The sequence below is a fragment of the Mobula hypostoma genome, chromosome 12, assembly GCF_963921235.1.
Source record: "Mobula hypostoma chromosome 12, sMobHyp1.1, whole genome shotgun sequence".
Lineage (NCBI taxonomy): Eukaryota > Metazoa > Chordata > Chondrichthyes > Myliobatiformes > Myliobatidae > Mobula > Mobula hypostoma.
The window spans coordinates 103038553-103058394 of record NC_086108.1 but is presented as its reverse complement, the minus strand read 5'-3'; the positions used below and the strand labels follow the sequence as shown (position 1 = coordinate 103058394).

Sequence of the window (19842 nt, the reverse complement as noted above, 5' to 3'; positions counted from 1 at the left end):
AGTGGCGGGAACTGAACCCGGGCCACTGGCGCTGTATTGGCGTTATGCTAACCACCACGCTGCCGTGTTACAATTACAGAGAACGTGCACTGCAAGTTGATGATAAACCACAAGGGTCTTGATGTTTTTGATTGAAAGATCAACAATTCATCTTTTGGCATACAAGAGATCAAGAATCTGATGACAGTGAGATAGAAGCTGTCCTTGAGGCTGATGGTACATGTTCTCTGCGATTATGGGAGGGATGGGAAAAGAGAGAATGACTGAGGTGGGAGGGATCTTTAATTAGGTTGATAAGAGAGGGGAGATGAAGTAAGAAGCAGATGGGGGTTAAGTGGAATAGGTGACAGGCTGAAGAAGGAATCCAATAGGGGAGCATAAATACAAGAGATTCTGCAGATGCTGGAAATTCAGAGCAACACACACAGAATGCTGAAGGAGCTCAGCAGATCAGGCAGCATCCATGGACCATAAAACATAGGAGCAGAATTAGGCCTTTCGGCCCATCAAGTCTGCTCCACTATTTCATTTTCCTCTCAACCCCATCCTCTTTTGCCTTCTCCTTGTAACTTTTCATGCCCCAACTAATCAAGAACCCACCAACCTCAGCCTTAAATACACCCAATGACTTGGCTTCCATAACCGCCTGTGTCAAAAAATTCTGCAGATTTACCACCCTCTGGCTAAATAAATTCCTCATCTCTGTTCTAAATGGACTACCCTCTGTTCTGAGGTTGTGCTTTCTGGTCCGCCAGAGGAAACATCCTCTCCACATCCACTCTCTTCAGCCTTTTCAACATTCGATAGATTTTCAATGAGATTCCCCCTCATTCTTCTAAATTCCAGCGAGTAAAGACCCAGAGCCGTCGATCGTTCCTCATATATTAAGCCTTTCAGTTCTGCAATCATTCTCGTGAACCTCCTCTGAAGCCTCTCTAATTTCAGGACATCTTTTCTTAAATAAGCGGCCCAAAACTGCTCATAATACTCTAAGTTATAAAGCCTCAGCATTACATCCTTGCTTTTACATTCTAGTCTTCTCATAATGAATGCTAACATTGCATTTACCTTCCTCACCACTGACTCAATCTGAAAATTAACCTTTAGGGCATTCTGCACAAGGACTCCCTAGTCCCTTTGCAACTCGGAGTTTTGGATTTTCTCTCCATTTAGAATATAGGCAATGCATGACCAAGCACTTCCCAACACCGTACTCCATCTGCCACTTCTTTGCCCATTCTCCTAACCCATGTCCTTCTGCAGTTTCCCTGTTTCCTCAACACTACCTGCCCCTCCACCTGCCTTTGTATCATCTGCAAACTTGGTCTCAAAGCTATCAATTCTGTCATCCAAATTATTGATATACAATGTAAAAGGAAGTGGCCCCACCCAGACCCCTGCTGACCCAACACAGCAGCCAATCAGAAAAGGCCTCTTTATTCCCACTTTTTGCCTCCTGCCAATGAGCCGCTGCTTTGTCCATGCTGGTACCTTTCCTGTAATTCCCTGGACTCTTAAGCAGCCTCATGTGGCATCTTGTTGAAGGCCTTCTGAAAAATCCAAGTGCAAAACATCGATCCATTCTGTTTTGTTTATCCCGCTTGTTATTTCCTCAAAGAATTCCAACCGATGTATCAGCAAGATCTTCCCCTACGGAAACCATGCTGACTTCGGCCTATGATATTGTGTGCCTTCAAATACCCCAAAACTACATCCAGATCTTCCCAACTACTGAAGTCAATCTGACTGACCTATAATTTCCTCCTTGAAGAGTGGAATGACATTTGCAATTTTCCAGTCCTCCAGAACCATGCCAGTGTCTATTCACTCTTTAAATATGATTACTAATATCCACACAATCTCTTCAGCTACCTGTTGAAAGAGTAGATGTGGAAAGGATATTTCCCATGGTGGGAGAGTCTAGGACAAGAGGACACAGCCTCAGGATAGAGGGGCGCCCTTTCAAAACAGAGATGCAGAGAAATTTCTTTAGCCAAAGGGTGGTGAATTTGTGGAATTTGTTGCCACATGCAGCTGTACAGGCCAGGTTGCTGGGTGTATTTAAGGCAAAATTTGATAAGTTCTTGATTGGACATGACATCAAAGGTTACGGGGAGAAGGGTGGGAACTGGGGTTGAGGAGGAGATAGAAAGAAAGGATCAGCCATGATAGAAAGGCGGAGCAGACTCAAGGGCCAGATGGCCTAATTCTGCTCCTGTGTCTTATGGTCTCTTTCAGAACCATGAGCTGTAGTCCATCTGCTCCGGGTGACTTATCCGGGTGACCTTTCAGTTTGCCAAGCATATTCTCCTTTGTAATAGCAAATGCACTCACTTCTGCCCCTGACACTCTTGAACTTTCATCATACTTCCACAGTGAAGACTGATGAAAAATATTTATTCAGTTTGTCCGCCATTTTCTTGTCCTCCTTACTACCTGTCTAGTGTCATTTTCCAGCAGTCCAGTATCTACTCTTGCCTCTCTTTCACTCTTTATATATCTGAAAGCACTTTTGGTTTCCTCTTTATATTATTGGTAGCTTACCTTCATACTTCATCTTCCCCCCCCCCCATGGCTTTTATTTAGTTGTCTTCTGTTGGCTTTTAAAAGTTTCCCAATCTTCTAACTTTTGCGCTATTATATGCCCTCTCTTTTGCTTTTATGTTGGCTTTGATTTCCCTTGTCAGCCACGAGCGAAGGGTCTTGGCCTGAAATGTTGGCTGTATATTCCCCTCCATAGATGCATCCTGGTCTGCTGACTTCCTCCAGCATTTTGTGTGTATTAATCTAACAGGAGAGGTTAGTGTGCCATGAAAGAAAGGGAAGAAGAGAAGCCATAGGGAGGTGATGGGCTATCTGGTTTCTGGCCTCTCTCCAAAGGGAAAGATGTCCTCCCCTATACCTGTTATAATCAGAAAATCATGGGAACAACCCCTTTAGCCCAGCTCGTCTGTGCCAGTCCTGTACGCATCCAAGCTAGTCTCATTTGCCGGCTTTTCTCAGTTATGCACCCTGGGCTGTACTGCATATCAGAGACAACAGAGTGCTGGTGCTGAATTAAAAATTCAACCTGCTTCAATCTGAAGATAATACAGATAGATTTATGTAGTTGTATAATGTTCACATAATGCTTCAACTGTTATAACATAACTTTGTTGCCTTTATTAATTGCACCGCCACAAGTTTGTGGGATTGTGCTGTGAGGCCACGTTACCTGGCTAATAATCTGATAATCTGCTGTCGAAAGTCAATGGGTCGAGCAGCATCTGTGGGGGGTGGGGGAGGAGAGGAATTATCGACAGTTTGGGTCCAAGCCCTGCAACAGATGGGTTGCCCTGATGCAGGATTTTGAGCCGATAGGTTGACAATTCTCTTCCTCCTACAGACTTAGCTCAACCCACTGAGTTTCTCCAGCAGACTGTCGTTCGAGATTCCAGCGACTGTCATCTCTTGTGTCCTCACTGAAGAATGGCTGGCATTTTTGCTCTGTATCTCTAATATGCCTTAATGAATTATATTTTTGTTTAGAGATACAGCACAGTAACAGACCCTTTTGGTTCAACAAACCTGCGCCCATGTGACAAATTAACCCATAGGTCTTTGGACTGTGGGAGGAAACTGGAACACCTGGAGAACACCACGTGATCATGGGGAATACATACAAACTCCTTACAGACAGCGGTAGAAATTGAACCCTGATTGCTGGGTGCTGTAAAGCATTACACTAACCACTATCCTACTGCACTTTATTCTGTGGAGGGAGTGTTTCAACAATATACTTACAGTATATGGGGGTGTGAAAAGACTATTAGCGAGCGAAATACTCCTACCCAGTACAAACGACTGCAAGGCCCACCGAGTTCAGGTAAATGGTTTAAGTGCAGCTTCAAACATTTTTAAAGATCCCAAAGGGGCCACTGACAGGGTGAAATGTGCAGGAGTGTTGTAATGTGAAAGCCAGCAAAATGGACTATATAAAAATATTTATTACACATCTTAAATATTTCAGCTTGTACCAGGGGCTGTTTAATTTTGGAGGGTCCCAGGAATGTTTTCGTTTAGCTGTGATTCAGTTCCCATTAAGAAATATACTTTGTTAAAGGATATGCTTGCTTTAATTAGTGGCCAGATTACATGGACAAATGCAGCTTAGAAATGCTTCATGGGCCATATAAATGAAAGTTCATTAATTTTTTCTTGCTTTTAATCAAGCATTAACGTAAAATCAATTTCCTAACACATTATCAGTTTAGTGACTTGCATGAACAGTTGCTTAACAGAAATTTGGTTGCTTCACACGTAACCACGCCACGGGCGCCACAGTGGCGTAGCGGTTAGCGCGACGGTATCACAGCTCGGGGAATCTGGAGTTCAGAGTTCAATTCCGCCGTTGCCTGTAAGGAGTTCGTACAGTCTTCCCGTGAATCACGTGGGTTTCCTCCGGGTTCTCCGGTTCCCTCCCACGGTCCAAAGACATACCAGTTTGTAGGTTAATTGGTCAGTGTAAACTGCCCTGTGATTAGGCTAGGGCTAAATAGACGGGCTGCTAAATTGGGTCGGAAGGGCCTGTTCTGTGCTGTATAGGTAAAATAAATAAGTAAATTCCCTCTCATAACTGGATCTCATGAGGAACAAAGACAAAATGCTGGAGGAATTCAACAGGTCAGGCAGCTTCAATGGGGAGGAATGAACAGTTGACATTGGGACTGTAAAGGAAGAGGGCAGAAGACAAAATAAGAAGGTTGGGGGAGGAGAAAGAAAAACTGGCAACTGATAGGTGAAATCAGGTGATGAGGAAGGTAGGCAGGGAAAGGGGAATGAACTAAGAAGCTGGGAGGTGATAGGTGGGAGAGGCAAAGGCTGAAGAAGAAGGAAACTGATAGGACAAGAGAGTGGACCATGGGGTAAGGGAAGGAGCAGGGGCACCAGAGGAGGCGATGGGCAGGTGAGGAGAAGAGAAGGGGTTAAGAGTGAAGCTAGGATGGGGAATGGTAAAAGAGCAAAAGTGGGGGGGGGGGGGTGAAGGGAGAAATTACCGGAAGCTAGAGAAATCAATGTTCGTGCCATCAGGTTGGAGGCTACCCAGATGGAATTTGAGGTGTTGCTTCTCCAATTTGAGAGTGGCTGCATTATGGCAGTAGAGGAGGCCATGGATTGACGTATCAGAATGGAAACGGGACGTGGGAATTAAAATGGGTGGCCACTGGGAAAGTCCACCTTTTGTGGTGGACAGAGCTCAGGTGCTCAACCAAGTGGTCCTAAGTACGAGATGATTTTGATGGAACTTTATGAGTTCATTCAAAAACATCTCATATATTCTCTGATAACTTAGCCACCATGGGTAAGTGGCAAGTGAATCTAACTCTGTACAACCTTTACACAACCTGTAAGGTGCAGCCCAGAACCTTGGCAACATAGAACGTAGAACATAGTACAGTACAGGCCCTTCGGCCCACAATGTTGTACCAACCCTTCAACCCTGCCTCCCATATAACCTCCCACTTTAAGTTCCTCCGTATACCTGTCTAGTAGTAGTAACACCCAGGACAAGGCAGTGGACTGGACAACACCTTCACTCTTTCCATCACCACATAGCTTCAGTAGGCAGAAGATGAGCTGAACACAAACCTTCAAGGCTTTTTTCACAGCATCTCCCAAAACCCTACCTTCTGCACCCAGAACAATACTCTAGGTAGCAGGTACAGGGGAACACTTATCTTCGGCCTATCCTATAGATGGACAAGGAAGGTTTAGAGGGATATGAACCAAATCCACTCAAATGGGACTGTCGTGGATAGGCATCTCAGTTCTGAAAGAGGTGGATGAAGAGACTGTGGAGGTATTAATAATGATCTTTCAAGAATCAATTGAGTCTGGCATGGTTCCGGAGGTCTGGGGAAATTGCAAATGTCACTCTACTTTTCAAGAAGGGAGAGAGGCAGAAGAAAGGTAATTACCTTGGTCTGACAGTGGCTAGAAAGATGTTGGCATCAATTGCTAAAGATGTGGTTTCAGGGAATTTAGGCACATGATAAAATAGGCCAAAGCCAGCATGGTTTCCTTAAGTGAAAATCTTGCATGACAAATCTGTTAGAATTCTTTGAAGAAATAACAAGCAGGATAGACAAAAGATAATCGGTGAGCATTGTATACTTGGACTTTCAAAAGGTCTTTGACAAGGTGATATACATGAGGATGCTTAAGTTAAGAGCACATGGTATTACAGGGAAGATTCTAGCATGTATAAAGCAGTGGCTGATTGGCCGGAGGCAAAGAGCTGGAATAAAGGGAACCCTTTCCGGTTAGCTGCCAGTGACTAGTGACTTTCCACAGGGGTCTGTGTTGGGACAAAGTCTTCTTACATTATACGTCAATGATTTGGATGAAGGAATTGCCAAGCTTGCAGATAATACGATGATAGGTGGAAGACAGGTTGTGTTGAGGAAGCAGCAAGGCTCTGTTAGGACTTAAGACGCATTCGGAGAATGGGCAAAGAAGTGGTAGATGGAAAACAGTGCTGGGAAGTGTATGGTCATGCAGCTTGGTAGAAGAAATAAAAGCATAGACTATTTTCTAAATGGAGAGGAATTTCAAAAATCTGAAGTGCAAAGGGTCTTGGGAATCCTCATGCAGGATTCCCTGAATGTTAATATGCAGGTTGAGTTGGTAGTGACAAAGGCAAATGCAATGTTAAGGATTATAAAGCACTAGTGAGGCCTCACTTGGAATACTGGAAGCCGTTTTAGACCTCTTTTCTAAAAAAGGATTTGCTTACATTGGAGAGGGTTCAAAGGAGGTTCATGAGAAAGATACTGTGATTGAAAGGCTTGTCACATGAGAAGTGTTTGATGGCTCTGGGCCTGCACTCACTGGAATTCAGAAGAATGAGGGGGATCTCATTGATTTGGGTCAGGGGGTATGGAGGGAAGGCTGGGGCGGGGTTCTGAGTTGGATGATCAGCCATGATCATAATAAATGGCAGTGCAGGCTCAAAGGGCCGAATGGCCTACTCCTGCACCTATTTTCTATGTTTCTATGTAAACCTACTGAACGTTGAAAGGCTTCAACAGAATAGACTTGAAAAGGATGTCTTCTTTGGTGGGGGAGTCTAAGACCTGTGGGCACAGCCTCAGAAGAAAGGGATGTCCATTTAGAAAGGAGACGGAAGAATTTCTTTAGCCAAAGAGTGGTGAATCGGTGGATTTCATGGTGACAGGCGATTGTGGAGGCAAAGTCTTTGGGTATACTTAAGGCAGAGGTTGTCAAATTCTTGATTAGTCAGAGCATGAAGGGATGCGGGGAGAAGGTGGGAGATTGGGGCTGAGAGGGCAATGAATCAGTCATGTTGAAATGGTGGAGCAGACTTGATGGGCCAAATGGCCTAACTCTGCTCCTATACCTTATGGATGAGCTGGGCCAAGAGCTGTTTCCATGCTGTGTGAGTTTATGATTCTCTGATTTTAAAGTCATTTATCATCAAAGTATACATATGTCCCCATATACCAGCCTGAGATTCATTTTCATACAGGCATTTACAAGAAAATAAAGAAATACAATATAATTTATAAAGAACTATAAAGATTGACAAAGAAACAATGTGCAAAAAGAAGACAAATTGTGCAAATAAAATAATATATAATACTGAGGAACATACATCAAAGTTGCTGGTGAACGCAGCAGGCCAGGCAGCATCTAGAGGAAGAGGCGCAGTTGACGTTTCAGGCCGAGACCCTTCGTCAGGACTAACTGAAGGAAGAGTGAGTAAGGGATTTGAAAGCTGGAGGGGGAGGGGGAGATGCAAAATGATAGGAGAAGACAGGAGGGGGAGGGATAGAGCCGAGAGCTGGACAGGTGATAGGCAGAAGGGGATACGAGAGGATCATGGGACAGGAGGTCCGGGAAGAAAGACGGGGGGGGGGTGACCCAGAGGATGGGCAAGAGGTATATTCAGAGGGACAGAGGGAGAAAAAGGAGAGTGAGAGAAAGAATGTGTGCATTAAAAAGAGTAACAGATGGGGTACGAGGGGGAGGTGGGGCCAAGCGGAAGTTAGAGAAGTCAATGTTCATGCCATCAGGTTGGAGGCTACCCAGACGGAATATAAGGTGTTGTTCCTCCAACCTGAGTGTGGCTTCATCTTTACAGTAGAGGAGGCCGTGGATAGACATGTCAGAATGGGAATGGGATGTGGAATTAAAATGTGTGGCCACTGGGAGATCCTGCTTTCTCTGGCGGACAGAGCGTAGATGTTCAGCAAAGCGGTCTCCCAGTCTGCGTCGGGTCTCACCAATATATAAAAGGCCACATCGGGAGCACCGGACGCAGTATATCACCCCAGTCGACTCACAGGTGAAGTGATGCCTCACCTGGAAGGACTGTTTGGGGCCCTGAATGGTGGTAAGGGAGGAAGTGTAAGGGCATGTGTAGCACTTGTTCCGCTTACATGGATAAGTGCCAGCAGGGAGATCAGTGGGGAGGGATGGGGGGGACGAATGGACAAGGGAGTTGTGTAGGGAGCGATCCCTGCGGAATGCAGAGAGAGGCGGGGAGGGAAAGATATGCTTAGTGGTGGGATCCCGTTGGAGGTGGCGGAAGTTACGGAGAATAATATGTTGGACCCGGAGGCTGGTGGGGTGGTAGGTGAGGACCAGGGGAACCCTATTCCTAGTGGGGTGGTGGGAGGATGGAGTGAGAGCAGATGTACGTGAAATGGGGGAGATGCGTTTAAGAGCAGAGTTGATAGTGGAGGAAGGGAAGCCCCTTTCTTTAAAAAATGAAGACATCTCCCTCGTCCTAGAATGAAAAGCCTCATCCTGAGAGCAGATGCGGCGGAGACGGAGGAATTGCGAGAAGGGGATGGCGTTTTTGCAAGAGACAGGGTGAGAAGAGGAATAGTCCAGATAGTTGTGAGAGTCAGTAGGCTTATAGTAGACATCAGTGGATAAGCTGTCTCCAGAGACAGAGACAGAAAGATCTAGAAAGGGGAGGGAGGTGTCAGAAATGGACCAGGTAAACTTGAGGGCAGGGTGAAAGTTGGAGGCAAAGTTAATAAAGTCAACGAGTTCTGCATGCGTGCAGGAAGCAGCGCCAATGCAGTCGTCGATGTAGCGAAGGAAAAGTGGGGGACAGATACCAGAATAGGCACGGAACATAGATTGTTCCACAAACCCAACAAAAAGGCAGGCATAGCTAGGACCCATACGGGTGCCCATAGCTACACCTTTAGTTTGGAGGAAATGGGAGGAGCAAAAGGAGAAATTATTAAGAGTAAGGACTAATTCTGCTAGACGGAGCAGAGTGGTGGTAGAGGGGAACTGATTAGGTCTGGAATACTGAGGAGATCAGTTGTAGATTCAAGATGTGGAGTCCTTGAAAGAGACAGCTTATATTCCATCTGCGTAGCCTCCAACCTGATGGCCTGAGTATCGATTTCTCCTTCTGGCAAAAAAAAAATCCCTCCCCCTCACTTCTTCTATTCTCCACTCTGGTCCCTCACCTCTTCTCAGCTGCCTATCACTTCTCCCGGGTCACCTCCTCCTTCCCTTTCTGCTATGGTCCACTCTCTTCTCCGAGCAGATTCCTTCCACTCCAGCCCTTTACCTTTCCCACCCACCAGGCTTTACCTATCACCTTCTAGTTATTCTCCTTCCCCTCTCCCCACCTTTTTATTCTGGCATCTTAGAAACCATAGAAAACTACAGCACAGAAACAGGCCTTTTGGCCCTTCTTGGCTGTGCCGAACCATTTTCTGCCTAGTCCCACTGACCTGCACACGGACCATATCCCTCCATACACCTCCCATCCATGTATCTGTCCAATTTATTCTTAAATGTTAAAAAAGAACCCGCATTTACCACCTCGTCTGGCACCTCATTCCATATTCCCACCACTCTCTGTGTGAAGAAGCCCACCCTAATGTTCCTTTTAAACTTTTCCCCCCTCACCCGTAACCCATGTCCTCTAGTTTTTTTCTCCCCTTGCCTCAGTGGAAAAAGCCTGCTTGCATTCACTCTATCTATACCCATCATAATTTTATATACCTCTATCAAATCCCCCCTCATTCTTCTACGCTCCAGGGAATAAAGTCCGAACCTATTCAACCTTTCTCTGTAACTGAGTTTCTCAAGTCCCGGCAACATCCTTGTAAACCTTCTCTGCACTCTTTTAACCTTAATTCCTTCCTGTAATTTGGTGACCAAAACTGCACACAATACTCCAAATTCAGCCTCACCAATGCCTTATACAACCTCATCATAACATTCCAGCTCTTATACTCAATACTTTGATTAATAAAGGCCAATGTACCAAAAGCTCTCTTTATGACCCTATCTACCTGTGACGCCACTTTTAGGGAATTTTGTATCTGTATTCCCAGATCCCTCTGTTCTACTGCACTCCTCAGTGCCTTACCATTTACCCTGTATGTTCTACCTTGGTTTGTCCTTCCAAAGTGCAATACCTCACACTTGTCTGTATTAAACTCCATCTGCCATTTTTCAGCCCATTTTTCCAGCTGGTCCAAATCCCTCTGCAAGCTTTGAAAACCTTCCTCACTGTCCACTACACCTCCAATCTTTGTATCATCAGCAAATTTGCTGATCCAGTTTACCACATTATCATCCAGATCATTGATATAGATGACAAATAACAATGGACCCAGCACTGATCCCTGTGGCACACCATTAGTCACAGGCCTCCACTCTTATCCCTTCCTACCCAGTCCTGAAGAAGGGTCTCAGCCTGAAACGTTAATTGTTTATTCGTTATAGGTGCTGTCTGACCTGTTGAGTTCCTCCACCATTGTGTGTGTGTTCCTTGGAAGTGAGTCTGTAGGTTGTGGAATTAGTTCTGAGCTGAGCTGAGTGAAGTTATCCACATGGTTTCAGGAGTCTGATGGTTGTCGGGTAGTAACAGATATATCAGCTAAGGGGAGGGCCAAGGTAAGGAGGAGTAGTAAATCTGTGAAATGCTCTGCCACAGACTACAATGGAGGCCAAGTCCGTGGGTGTATTTAAAGTGGGAGTTGATCGTTTCCTGATCAATCAGGGCATCAAAGGATATGGTGAGAGGTGTCTGGGGTTGAGGGGTTCCGGGATCAGCCATGATGGAATGGCAGAGCAGACTCGATGACTTTAATTCTGCTCCTACGCCTTATGGTCTTATGGACATCTTTCCCTTTGTAGACAGGTCAAAGACCAGATGACAGAGGTTTGAAATGATTGGTTGAAGGATTAGAAAAGAGACGAGATAAAGATTTTTCCCACTCCGATTATGGTGAGGTTCAGGAAGTCACCGATTTAAATGGAGAGAGAGACAGAAAATGTCATCATGGCAAGCATTTAAAGGTTGCATGGATGAACTACAACAATTGTTCATCCCAGTTTGGCAAAAGAATAAATCAAGGAAGGTAGTGCACCCGTGGCTGACAAGAGAAATTAGGGATAGTATCAATTCCAAAGAAGTAGCATACAAATTAGCCAGAGAAAGTGGCTCACCTGAGGACTGGGAGAAATTCAGAGTTCAGCAGAGGAGGACAAAGGGCTTAATTAGGAAGGGGAAAAAAGATTATGAGAGAAAACTGGCAGAGAACATAAAAACGGACTGTAAAAGCTTTTATAGATATGTAAAAAGGAAAAGACTGATAAAGACAAATGTAGGTCCCCTGCAGACAGAAACAGGTGAATTGATTATGGGGAGCAAGGACATGGCAGACCAATTGAATAATTACTTTGGTTCTGTCTTCACTAAGGAGGACATAAATAATCTTCCAGAAATAGTAAGGGACAGAGGGTCCAGTGAGATGGAGGAACTGAGTGAAATACATGTTAGTAGGGAAGTGGTGTTAGGTAAATTGAAGGGATTGAAGGCAGATAAATCCCCAGGGCCAGATGGTCTGCATCCCAGAGTGCTTAAGGAAGTAGCCCAAGAAATAGTGGATGCATTAGTGATAATTTTTCAAAACTCGTTAGATTCTGGACTAGTTCCTGAGGATTGGAGGGTGGCTAATGTAACCCCACTTTTTAAAAAAGGAGGGAGAGAGAAACCGGGGAATTATAGGCCGGTTAGCCTAACGTCGGTGGTGGGGAAACTGCTAGAGTCAGTTATCAAGGATGTGATAACAGCACATTTGGAAAGCGGTGAAATGATCGGACAAAGTCAGCATGGATTTGTGAAAGGAAAATCATGTCTGACGAATCTCATAGAATTTTTTGAGGATGTAACTAGTAGAGTGGATAGGGGAGAACCAGTGGATGTGGTATATTTGGATTTTCAAAAGGCTTTTGACAAGGTCCCACACAGGAGATTAGTGTGCAAACTTAAAGCACACGGTATTGGGGGTAAGGTATTGGTGTGGGTGGAGAATTGGTTAGCAGACAGGAAGCAAAGAGTGGGAATAAACGGGACCTTTTCAGAATGGCAGGCGGTGACTAGTGGGGTACCGCAAGGCTCAGTGCTGGGACCCCAGTTGTTTACAATATATATTAATGACTTGGATGAGGGAATTAAATGCAGCATCTCCAAGTTTGCGGATGACACCAAGCTGGGTGGCAGTGTTAGCAGTGAGGAGGATGCTAAGAGGATGCAGGGTGACTTGGATAGGTTGGGTGAGTGGGCAAACTCATGGCAGATGCAATTTAATGTGGATAAATGTGAAGTTATCCACTTTGGTGGCAAAAATAGGAAAACAGATTATTATCTGCATGGTGGCCGATTAGGAAAAGGGGAGGTGCAACGAGACCTGGGTGTCATTATACACCAGTCATTGAAAGTGGGCATGCAGGTACAGCAGGCGGTGAAAAAGGCGAACGGTATGCTGGCATTTATAGCGAGAGGATTCGAGTACAGGAGCAGGGAGGTACTACTGCAGTTGTACAAGGCCTTGGTGAGACCACACCTGGAGTATTGTGTGCAGTTTTGGTCCCCTAATCTGAGGAAAGACATCTTTGCCATAGAGGGAGTACAAAGAAGGTTCACCAGATTGATTCCTGGGATGGCAGGTCTTTCATATGAAGAAAGACTGGATGAACTGGGCTTGTACTCGTTGGAATTTAGAAGATTGAGGGGGGATCTTATTGAAACGTATAAGATCCTAAAGGGCTTGGACAGGCTAGATGCGGGAAGATTGTTCCCGATGTTGGGGAGGTCCAGAACGAGGGGTCACAGTTTGAGGATAGAGGGGAAGCCTTTTAGGACCGAGATTAGGAAAAACTTCTTCACACAGAGAGTGGTGAATCTGTGGAATTCTCTGCCACAGCAAACTGTTGAGGCCAGTTCATTGGCTATGTTTAAGAGGGAGTTAGATATGGCCCTTGTGGCTACAGGGGTCAGGGGGTATGGAGGGAAGGCTGGGTTCTGAGTTGGATGATCAGCCATGATCATAATAAATGGCGGTGCAGGCTCGAAGGGCCGAATGGCCTACTCCTGCACCTATTTTCTATGTTTCTATGTTTCTATAATTAAGTGGTTCTTAGATGTTTAGTTGAAAGGGCAATTCCTAGACTCAACGCTGGAAGATGGTTTTCTGACCGTTGCAAATTCCAAGTCTTGAAAATATGTCACTAATTTACAATCGTGGAACCTCCTAAATACAAAGACTGCAGCTGTTCAAGAAGACAACTCACCAGCACCACCTCAAGGACGGTGAGACAGTGAGTGTTCTGCTTACTAGTAATGCCTGTGTGAAATTGGTAAATTGGTTTATTATTGTCACATGTATCAAAGTATAGTGAAAAACTTGTCTTGCATACCATCCATACAGATCGATTCATTACAACGGTGCATTGAGGTGTACCAGGAAAACAGTAACAGAATACAAAATGAGATGTTACAGTTACAGAGATTCCCAATAATGAATCAAAAAGCAGCACACCGAGTTCATTATTTGAGATAAGATTATTAGACAGGCTGTTTGAAAGAGGCGTCAATTTTGGATTGATGTCAAGAAGTTTTTAAAAAAATTTACTCAGAGGGGGAAGTGTGTGGAAGGCAGATAGATTATGGACAATTAGGAGAATCTTAGATATCACATGAATGATAGAAAAAAATGGAGGGCTATGTGGGAGGGAAGGATTACAGCAGGTTAAGAAGGCTTGTGGAATGCTTGCTTTCATTAGTCAAGGCATTGAGTTCAAACGTCCAAAGGTTATGTTGCAGTTTTATAAATCTCTGGTGAGGCCACATACAGTTCTGGTCACCCCACTATAGGAAGGATGTTGAAGCTTTGGAGAGGGTGCAGAAGAGGTTTACCAGGATGCTGCCTGGTTTAGAGGTGCTATCACGAGAGGCTGGATAAACTTGGGTTGTTTACTCTAGAGCGCTGGAGGCTGAGAGGAAATTTGATAGAGCTTTAGAAGATTATAGAGTAATCAGGGAGTATCCCTGTTTCTCAGGGTTGAAAAGTCTAATACCAGAGGGCAGGCATTGAAGGTGAGAGGGGGTAGGTTCAAAGAGGATGTGAGGGTAAGTTTTTTTTACTCAAGAGTGGAGGATGCCTGGAATGCATGATGGTAGAGGCAAGTACATTGGAGGCTTTTAAGAGACGTTTGGATAGGCACATGGATGTAAGGAAGATGGAGGGATATGGATATGGTGTAGGGAGGAGGGATTAGTGTTTGGGTGTTTTTGATTTGCTTTTTAGCTGGTTTGGCACCACATCTTGTGCTGTATTCTACTCTGTTCTATATTGTAAAAGATTGGCAAAACATTGTGGGCCAAAGGACCTGTAGTGTGCTGTACTGTTCAAATATATAATGATAACAGCAGTAGGTAAGAGCCTTTGGGTAAAGGGGTGATCAGAACTGGGGGTGATTCCTTCTTAATTTCATGTAAAGAGTAAGAAGGCCCTCTATCTTTCATCCCATACAATTGGGTGATACAATATTTACTCACTTTAATTCAGCCAAAATCAAGGGAGAGGTTAAACATGAAATAGATATCCAAAATTCTTGCCAATATGAAAAAACACACGCCAGGAAAAACTCCTCCAATGTATCAATGCGATTGAAGCTAGTCTGTGGGAACCATCGGCACCACAGCTTGTAGAATGGGTTGGGTGACTGAAGGAGTGGGGCACAAAGCCAATAAAAGAACCTGATGCTGAAACGCCACAACAATGCGTAACGACCTACCTGCAGAGGTTAGGTGGGACCATGCCATAGACATCAATTCTGTCACACAGTTCAAGAGCAATGATCATGGTAAACCAGCCAGTACTCAACCATGAATTGGAGGTTTTCCTAAAATAAGAAATATATTTTTCCTGTATCAATACAGTGGCAAAAGTAGTTAAGGAAACATATTAAGGGATGGAAGAGAAAAAGAGGGTGAGCGCAGGGGAGTAGAGCTGAGGTAAAAGATTCAAAGTTCAAAGTAAATTTATTATCAAAGTATGGTTATGTCACCATATACTACATTGAGATTCATTTGCATGAAGGCATTTACAGGAAAATAAAGAAATACAATAGAATTTATGAAAAACTATATATAAATGATTTCAGGATTGAATGGCTTGTCATATGAAGAGCATTTGATGGCTCTGGGCCTGTATTCACTGGAATTAAAACCTATTGAATGGTGAAAGGCCTTGATAGAGAGGATGAGGAGAAGATGTTTCCTATGATGGCAGAATCTAGGAACACAGCCTCAGAATAGTGGAGCGTCCTTTTAGAATCGAGATGGGGAGGGATTTCTTTAGCCAGAGTGGTGACTCTGTGGAATTCTTTGCGTCAAGCAGCCTTGGAGGCCAAGTCTTTATGCATATTTAAGGCAGAGGTTGATAGATTCTTGATTGGTCATCACATGAAGGGATACAGGGAGAAGGCAGGACATTGGGGCTGAGGGGAAAATTGGATCAGCCATGATGAAATGATGAGCCAAATGGCCCAATTCTGTTCCTGTATTTTATGGACTTATAAAGACCGATAAATGGCCAATGTGCAAAAGACGGCAAATTTTACAAATAAAAGAAAAAATATAATACAAAAAAACAAAAAAATAATAAATAACAGAATTTGAGGTATGATTGGCCATCATTTTATTGGCTTCAGGGCAGTACAGAGGTGCACCTGGTGGAGCTGCTGCTAGGAACCAGGTGCTGTGTGTGGAGTTTGGATGTTCTCCTTGTAACTGAGTGGATTTTCTCTCTGGGTGCTTCAATAATCCACCCCTCCCCCACCCCCAGCTACCTTATCCCAAATTCGTTGCAGATTGGTAGTTAATGGCCTTATCCACTTCCCTCCACAGATGCTGCCTGATTTTGGGCCACATCAAAGTGAGTGTCTTCAGGGATGAAGTCAGGAAAGCTTACTTCATATGAAGATTAGTGGAGAAATGGACCATACTGTCCCATGGGCCTTCACTCAGTCTCATAGAACCAGCAGATTGTGGTGGAGCAGGAGGCACGGCGAGGGAGGTTATAGTAAGATACATGACACAGTGCTAGAGATGTTGGTGCTGATGCCCAACAGCTCTGGTGTCCTGAGTCCAATCCCGACTGCTGGTGCCATCTGTGTGGAGTACACACGCACGTTCCCCCTCTGACCACGTGGGTTCCCTCCCACTGCACCAGTTTCTGTCCACAGCTCGCAGACTGACTGGCAGATTCATTTGTTGCTGCAAATACAGTAGGTGCGGTCTGGTATTAGGAGAGCTGGGAAGAGTTTGATCCTATTCCCTTTTGACAGGCATGATGGGGTGTCACAGTAGGTCAGCGCAATGCTATTACTGATCGTCGTGTCCCCAAGTTTGAAGGTGAATTCCGGCACTGTCTGTAAGGAGTTTTTACGTACTCCCTGTGAATTCATGGGTTTCCACTGGATACTCCAGTTTACTCCCACAGTCCAAAGATGTACTGGTTAGGAGGTTAACTGGCCATTGTAAATTGTCTTGTGATTAGGCTAGTGTTAAATAGCCGGATTGCTGGGCAGTGCGGCTCGTTGGGCTGTTCTGCATTGTATCTCTAAACAAATTTCTTCAGCATCCTGTCAGTTTAGACATTAACCACTCACTAGATACAATAAAATTATGGTATACAGATATTGTATACAGAGTTGGACGATCCACACCAGGGGTGTGTGAAAGGAGCTGATTTTTAATCAGGGCAGCGATCGAGATTTCAAAAGCAGAGTTTCGCGGCAGTTTTTCTGATTTGAGGAGTGACCAATCAGCAAGGGGGATTCATTGGGGGGGGGGGGAGAGCACAAGTAACGTAGGTACAAGAGGTGTGACCATTCCCGTGAGTGCACCAGTCGTTAGAGTTATCAGGTTCAGGCGAGAACAGGCTTGGGTGGGGTAGATTATTTGTAAATTACTCTGTGTTCTTATTTGTTCAGTCCTCATCTATTAGTACATAATTTAGACAGCGTGGCTCCAGGGGCAGTGTTTTGTACTGTGTGTGGGATGTGGGAAGTCAGGGAGACCTCCAGTCTCCCAGATAAGCAAATCTGCACCAGGTGTACCAAGCTACAAACCCTGAGAGAATGGATTGAGGAACTGGAGCTGCAGCTCGATGACCTTGGGCTCATAGTGGAGAATGAGGAGATGACAGACAGGAGCTACAGGGAGGCAGGCATCCTTAGGCTGTAGGAGACAGGTAACTGGGTGACTGTCAGGAGAAGGAGGGGAAATGCACAGCCAGTGCGGAGTACACCTGTGGCCGTTCCCCTCAATAAGTATACAACTTTAGATATTATTGAGGAGGAGAAGGAAAACTCTGATTTTAAACCTCCGGTGCCTTGTGACCATACCCACCTCTGGGAAAGGCTTTGGGAGTAAACCCCAAGGAAAAAATCCGGTAGTTAGATATTATTTACGTTTTCACTCTGGCACCCTCTGCGACGACACTGGTGCCAAGCTGTATCGGCGCTTGCCCTCCCCTTGGACTACATCAGTGACGTGGAGAGGGGGAACCTGCTGCACGGGCAACAGCCGGTTCTTCAAACCTTCCCGCCCAGGCTTGCGCCCTGGAGAGGACACAGTCCACCAGAGGTGCAAACCCATGATCTCCTGGGATCGACAGCTGTCTACAAAAAAATTGAGGAGGATGACCTACCAGTGGGAGCCACATTGACCTGGTCTCTGGCACTGAGTCTGGTGCTGTGGCTCAGAAGAGCAGAGAGGGGAAGAGGACTGCAATGTTGATAGGAGTTCTTTAGTCAGAGGAACAGAGACGAAGTTCTGTGGGCATGATAAGATACACCCAGATAGTATGTTGCCTCCCTGGTGACCGGGTCAGGGATGTCTCAGATCTTGTCCATGGCATTCTCAAGGACGAGGGTGAGCAGCCTGAAGTCTTACTACATATTGGAACCAATGACACAGGTAGACAATGTGAGGAGGTCCTGATGAGAGATTTTAGGGAGCTAGGTCGAAAGCAGAGAAACAGGACCTCCAGAGTAGTAATTTCTAGATTGCTGCCTGTGCCAGGTGTCAGTGAGGGTAAGAATAAGATGATTTGGCAGGTGACTGCATGGCTGAGGAACTGGTGCAGGGGTTCAGATTTATGGATCATTGGGATTTCTTCTGGGAAAGGTATGACCTATACAAAAGGGATGGGTTACAACTGAAACCGAGGGGTCCAATATCCTTGTGGGCAGGTTGGCTAGAATTGTTTGGGTTGGTTTAAACTAATTTGTCAGGGGGATGGGAACTGGTGTGATAGTGCTGGAGATGAGGTAGTTGGGTTACAAACAGAAGCAATGTGAAGCGAGACTCCTAGCAAGGAGAGGCTGATGATAGGGCAAAATTGGAGTCAACAGGATGAGTTGCAATGTAAAGCGCAGACAAAATTGAAAAAGGTGAATACAGGACTGAAGGTGTTATATTTGAATGCATGCAGTATATAGAATACAGTTGATGAATTTGTAGCACAGTTACATATTGGTAAATAAGATGTACACATCATTTAATCATGGCTGAGAGAAGATTATAGCTGGGAGCTTAATGTCCAAAGATAAACAATGTATCGAAAGGACAGGCAGGAGGGCATTCGAAAGAGGTGACATACGGTCAGAAGGTATTGAATCATTGTGGATAGAGCTGAGGAACTGCAAGGGTAAAAAGACCCTGATGAGTATTATACAAAGACCCCAAAACAGTAGTAAGGTGGTATACAAGTTACTATGGGAGACAGGAAATGCATGCCAAAAGGCAATGTTACAATATTCATGGGGGATTTCAATAAGCAAGTAGATTGGGAAAAATCAGGCTCCCCCAAGAGGGGGACTTCTAGTGTTGCCACATGATTGGCTGATTAGATATTAGGGCACCACGATAGCATAGCAGTTTGCACAACACTATTACGGCCGGGGGCATCTGAGTTTGGAGTTCAATTCCGGCTTGATTTTGTAAGGAGTCTCTGTACATCCTCCTCATGGAATATGTGGGTTTTCTCCGGCTCCTCCAGTTTCCTCCCACAGTTCAAAGACATACCAGGTAGGTTAATTGGTCACCGTAAATTGTTCCGTGATTAGGGTGAGAGTTCATTGAGGATTATCAGGAGTTGCTGGGACCATGTAGCTCAAAGGGCCAGCAGGACCTACCATACAATGTATTGTTCAATAAATAAATAAACAATATTTGCATTAACAAGCAGGCGTACCTAATAAAGAGGCCACTGACTGTATGTCTAAGGAACGAAGGATCATGTTCAGCAGGCTAATTGTTCAATTCCTTTAACTACATTTCAATGTTCTTTGCCAAATCATCCCCTGCCCTGGGGCTATAGTTTGTTTAGTACTGGTGACTGTAAAGAATGTCACTCAAGTGACCACCATACAAACTCCCCAGTGCAACGTTGAACATAAAATACAGGCAACTGTGTCAAATGTCTTACTAAAATCCATATA

General features: G+C 44.8%; 1 protein-coding gene across 3 annotated transcripts in view; it reads right to left on the bottom strand.

Annotated features, from left to right (window-relative positions):
- st6galnac5a (ST6 (alpha-N-acetyl-neuraminyl-2,3-beta-galactosyl-1,3)-N-acetylgalactosaminide alpha-2,6-sialyltransferase 5a) overlaps nt 1-19842 on the bottom strand; it is a 76123-nt gene that overhangs the window by 2665 nt on the left and 53616 nt on the right. For 2 of the 3 annotated variants that reach the window (XM_063064724.1, XM_063064723.1), the window contains exon 4: nt 15127-15234. The exons of the other annotated variant lie outside the window; for it this stretch is intronic. In XM_063064724.1, the coding sequence (XP_062920794.1) occupies nt 15127-15234 (108 nt within the window). The remainder of the gene's footprint in view (nt 1-15126; nt 15235-19842) is intronic. 3 annotated transcript variants of the gene reach the window in all.